At 43.6% G+C, this 5,561-nt stretch overlaps 1 protein-coding gene across 1 annotated transcript in view; it reads right to left on the bottom strand.

Moving 5' to 3' along the window:
- Window positions 1–350: 350 nt before the first annotated feature.
- c1ql4b (complement component 1, q subcomponent-like 4b) overlaps window positions 351–5,561 on the bottom strand; it is a 19,670-nt gene continuing 14,459 nt past the window's right edge. Inside the window, exon 3 of the mRNA XM_047814054.1 lies at window positions 351–790. Within this exon, the coding sequence (XP_047670010.1) occupies window positions 611–790 (180 nt within the window). The 3' untranslated portion in view covers window positions 351–610. The remainder of the gene's footprint in view (window positions 791–5,561) is intronic.

The raw sequence follows: 5,561 nt of genomic DNA on the forward strand, positions 1-5,561 counted from the left end.
GTGTGTGTAGTGACTGGTATGGGTTGTGTGTGTGTGTGTAGTGACTGGTATGGGTTGTGTGTTTGTGTAGTGACTGGTATGGGTTGTGTGTGTGTGTGTGTGTGTGTGTGTGTGTGTGTGTGTGTGTGTGTGTAGAGACTGGTATGGGTTGTTGCGTTTTGTGTAGTTACTGGGGTTTTTTTGCATATGTGTTTGGTTGTATTGACCTGGTATGTGGTTGTGTGTGTGTTGTTGTGTGTGTGTTTAGTACTGGTATGGGTTGTTTGCATATGTTGGTTTGGTTAGTGAACTGGTATGGGGGTTGTTGTGTGGTGTGTGGTGTAGTTGACTGTATGGGTTTTTTGTGGGTGTGGTGGTTGGGGGTGGGGTGGGGGTGGCAGGGTGGTGTATGGGCTAGTTTTATATTACAATGTGATAAAATGTAAATAAATCAGAATGAGGATCTGATGATGTTCCAGATTCATTCTTCACTTTATAAATAAAACAGTTTTATTATTAATTATTATTTAAACACCTTTTTGTTCTGACTCAATGGTGCATGCTGAACTGAGTTAAACTGTAAATAATGTGTGTGTGTGTGTGTGTGTGTGTGTGTGTGTGTGTGTGTGTGTTAATCTGGGTAGATGAGAAACCCACTGAAGGTGCTGTATTTGTTGGTGTTTCCTCCATGAACTTTTCCTCCATCCAGCTGCACACACACTTCATCCCCGACGTCTAAATGCAGGATCACACTGTTGGAGGCGTAGTCGTAATTCTGATCTGCGTCCTGAGCGATGGCACTCGCCCGCACCTAATACACACACACACACACACACACACACACACACACACACACACACACACACACACACACACACACACACACACACACACACACACAAACACAGGTGTTTGGGTCAAATTATTAACAGTGGTTATTTACTGAATTCAGCTTTCTCTTAATTAAAGACAATCTCTCAGTTTCTCACTTTAGGGGCGGAGCTACACGAGGTTATATAACTAAAAGGTTTATTGTTTAAATGAGAGAGTAAATGAGGTGTAAACGAGGTGTAAATGAGGTGTAAATCCTACAGATGTTAATGACATCAGTATTAAAGACAGGAGGATGTGGATGTGAAGTGAATGAACATTTTCATGTCTATTCATAAACACTTACTGACTGAGGTGTCCATGTCTCTCTGACACTTTTATTCACTTCTTATGAATTGAACAGATTATTATTCTGTATACATGTAAATTCTAATGGGTTTTAAAATGAAGACATTGAACTGTGATGTTCACTTCTAATTTATATTCACTTCTAATTTATATTCACTTCTAATTTATATTCACTTCTAATTTATATTCACTTCACATACGGACACACATGATGAAGCAGACTGACTACAGTCACATAATTAATAAAATAAAACATCTCCAAGTTCTCTCTCTCTCTCTCTCTCTCTCTCTCTCTCTCTCTCTCTCTCTCTCTCTCTCTCTCTCCTCTCATCTCTCTCTCTCACACACAAACAAAACAAAACACCAACGCACACACACACAGCACGACCACACACACTACAACACCACACAACACACACACACACACACACACACACACACACACACACACACACACACACACACACACACACACACACACACACACCCTGGGTTAGCACCTGCCACTGCACTGTTTCAGGGCACCAGAGAGATCGACATTAACACCACTCACACAGCCATGCAGTGGGGTCTGGATACCGTAGTGCACGCTCTGAACTCTGAAGACTTACAAATTCACCATGCTCACACTCAAGGTTATTGATTTCCAGATCAAGTCCAGGCACTGTTTTTATGATAGACCTCATATAAGCATTTTCACATAAGTATTTTGGGAAGTTCCTCAGGTTCACTTTTGGGGGCGAAGCTTACTAGTATTGTGCTCTTCCTTTTGGCCGAGTCCTTTCACCATGCACATTTACAAAGCTCATGGATGCTGCCCTGGCACTGTGACACAAAGCTCATGGATGCTGCCCTGGCACTGTGGCACAAAGCTCATGGATGCTGCCCTGGCACTGTGGCACAAAGCTCATGGATGCTGCCCTGGCACTGTGGCACAAAGCTCATGGATGCTGCCCTGGCACTGTGGCACAAAGCTCAGAATGTGGGGAAAACCTACAAATGCACCTGTTAATTCTGCCCAGGGAGGACAGAAGAAGTCATGCTTTCGCTGTGGTTCGGAGACACATTTGACTAATTCTGCAAGCTGCCCGGGTGCAAATGCAACATGCAGAAAGTGTAAAAAGATTACGCCAATCTGTGCCAAGCTGGTCACTCACCATCAGAGGTACGGGAGCTTGAATTACCAGAAGTTACTGTGCTGTATACGGACTTTCCTGCTCGTACTCCCAGAATTACAAGTGCAGTAACTATTTCTAATTCTGACTCACACACTTGTGCAATGGACATAGTTGTGGACACCAGGTCTTGTGTATCTATTCTGCCTCACAGCACATATGCCTGTTACTTCAGTAGTGCTGTGCTTTCACAACCTTCAGGTAGGCTGGTGACGTATTGAAAGGCCCACATACCCGTTATTGGGTGTAATGTCTCCCTACATGACTGCACAGATAAAGGAACACCACTCATGGGAAGAGACCTCGTGTCAGAACTGCATGTGAGGACTGAAAAGAAGAAGAAGAAGACATATGAAACTGTCACACCTGTTCACCAGAAACTGCGTCACCTTCCGCTTTCTGTCTGTAGTGCTGTGTCAGAGGAACTGCAGCGGCAACTTGGTGGACCTGGGATTCAAACCAATGACCTTCTGATCAGTAGTCGAACACCTTAACCACTGATCTACCACATCCCATTAATACTAGATGTTAATAGAATTAAATAGATTAAACAGAAAATGTCAGGAAAAATCAGGATGTGTGTTGACCCGAGAGCCAAAAACAGCAGTCATTATGGACTCTTTACCGTCACCACATATGGATGACCTGCTTGCTGTGCTTAAAGGATCCACTGTATAGTCTACCATTGACCTAGCTAATGTTTACCATCAAGTGCTGCTGCATGAGGATAGCTGAGATCACACTGCTTTTATTACCCATGATTGACTTTTCTACTTTTCCCGTGTCCCTTACAGACTGGCTTCAGTGCCTGCAGCTTTTCAGAAGATAATAACCCTTATCCTGACTGGTTAACCTGGATTTGGAAATGACCTTGATGCCATTATTGTCCATGGATGTGACACACCTACACACGATCAGGAACTTCAAGCTGTCTTACTATTATTAGAAGCTGCTGGCTTGCAACTCAATAAAGCCAAGTGTCACAGAAGGTCTCCTTCCAGACAAGTCGTGTGCATGCGATGCTCAGTGTACCATCACCTTCTGATACACCTACCTTGTGCTCCTTGCTTGGACTTATGTTGTGGTATAGCAAGTTCATTCCAGATTTTGCTACAGTGGTAGCTACAGTTCTTGCATGCCTGCAAGGTGCAAACGGATTCATCTGGCCAAAAGAAGCTGAGAAAGGTTTGACTGTGGTGAAACAGCTTCTTGCAAACTTCTGCTTTAGCATTATTTGACCCACACTACGAACGATCGTCTCCACGGACGCTTCGGACAACGGTCTGGGAGCTATGCTTTTTCAGGTTGGCTCAGATTGCATGGAATGAACTTTGGCCTTTGCTTCACGTACACTGTCTACTGCTGAACGAAAATATGCCACAGCGGAGAAAGTGTGTGAGCCATCAAAATGTGGTGCAAATACCTGTGGGGCTGTTGTTTTACTTTACAAACGGACCACCAGGCACTGACAACTCTGCTTACCACAAAGGGTGTCAGTTGTGCCGGTCTTCGTTTTGCATGGTGGTCTGCACGTCTCCTGTCATTTAATCATGATGTGAAATCCCATCCAGGTTACCCATCATGACAACACCTACTGCTGATAATACTGATGTACTGACTTTGAGTGATGGTGATGAGGAGTTTGTTGCATTTCTGTCTGCTGGATGTAATTTATTGCCTGCTGATCATGTTACTGCTGCATGTGTTTCTTGCCCTACACAAAGCAAACTTTGTACACAGAAGGGCTGGCCTGCTTCATCCAAGGGACCGGACATAAACTACCAAGTCTCACCCTGCTCCTCTCCAACCAGTATCACTACCAGATGGCAAAAAGTAGCTGTGGATATAGTTAGACCGTTTGATGCTGCTGCATCTGACTGTAGGTTTGCTATAACCTTAATTGTATAATTAATTACTATAGCAAAAGGCCTGAGGTCTGCTTTGTCCACACTTCCTCCACAGAGTCAGTGATTTCGTTTCTGTCCTCAGTCTTTAGCCGTCATGGTAATCCACTGAGGCTCGTAACTGATAATTGTGTTCAATTTACATCTGCTGCTTTCACTGCTTTTCTGGAAGAAAGGAATGTCCTACTTCACTCTACTACCCAGCAGCAGAATGTGCTGTATAAGGTTCAACCATGTGCTCAAACAGACTGTGCAAATGGTTATTCAGCAACATCAGCCATGGAAGTCAGTGTAACCGACTTCTTACAGGTGTACCGTGCCACACCACATGCTGTGATTGGGACTTCGCCTTCTCAGCCCCTTTATGGATGATCAATGTGCACTAGGCTGTCTATTCTACCTATTGCCCCTGAGTTTTCACCCACTGACATGATTATTTGTCACAGAGTTTCACGGATGCAACACAAGATGAAGAGGTACATGGATGTGAGACGGGGTGCCTGCACTCCTATAGGTTGGGGATAGAGTGCATGTATGGAATCCCTTACATGATTCAAATAGTCACAGAAAGTTCACTGATCCTCTCACGGTAGCTAAAAGACAGGGAATGTGTACACACATCCTCAGTAAGGGAAAAACATGGAACACTACACATCTCACTGCTTTTCCTTGTGGATCAGAGCCCACTGAGTCTGCTGTGGAGAACCCTGCTCATGATGCACACACTACTGACACTAGACCTAACTGGTTGAATGACTATGTCACTTAAATATAAGTGAATGTGTCTGTAATACTGAGCTTATGCCTGTTCACTGTTGATTTCAGTGATCTGACGTAATGCGGTTGTGATGTTCTGTGAGCTGTGAGCACAAACACTTCCCTCTCACTGCAGCACTTTCTACAGGACATGAACATGGAGACAATGAGCTGTTGACCATGGACAGGTCTGTGTAAAGGTTTAAACTGTTTGTTTCACATAAAGGACTGAAATCTCCTGAATGTATGTACAGTGCTGTGTACCTGATGTGTAGCTACGCTAACTATGTGATGCTAACAGTAATAACAGCATTAAGTGCTGCTGAAAATTAAAAACAAAGAAAAGAAAGTCTTGAGTTTATGAATCACCAAACGCAGTGAACTCACATGAGGAGAGACATGACAGTAAGAGCTGAGCTAGTGCTAAACTACAGCCATGTTAGTCACTGCACTACAGGACTAAGGACAGTTTATACACAGTGTTATAACCACACCTTACCTTTATTTAAATTAGTTTATATTTGATTATATATCGAGCTCTGACACTCACTCAGCTTAATGAAGCCTG

This window comes from Tachysurus fulvidraco, chromosome 5 (genome assembly GCF_022655615.1).
Source record: "Tachysurus fulvidraco isolate hzauxx_2018 chromosome 5, HZAU_PFXX_2.0, whole genome shotgun sequence".
Lineage (NCBI taxonomy): Eukaryota > Metazoa > Chordata > Actinopteri > Siluriformes > Bagridae > Tachysurus > Tachysurus fulvidraco.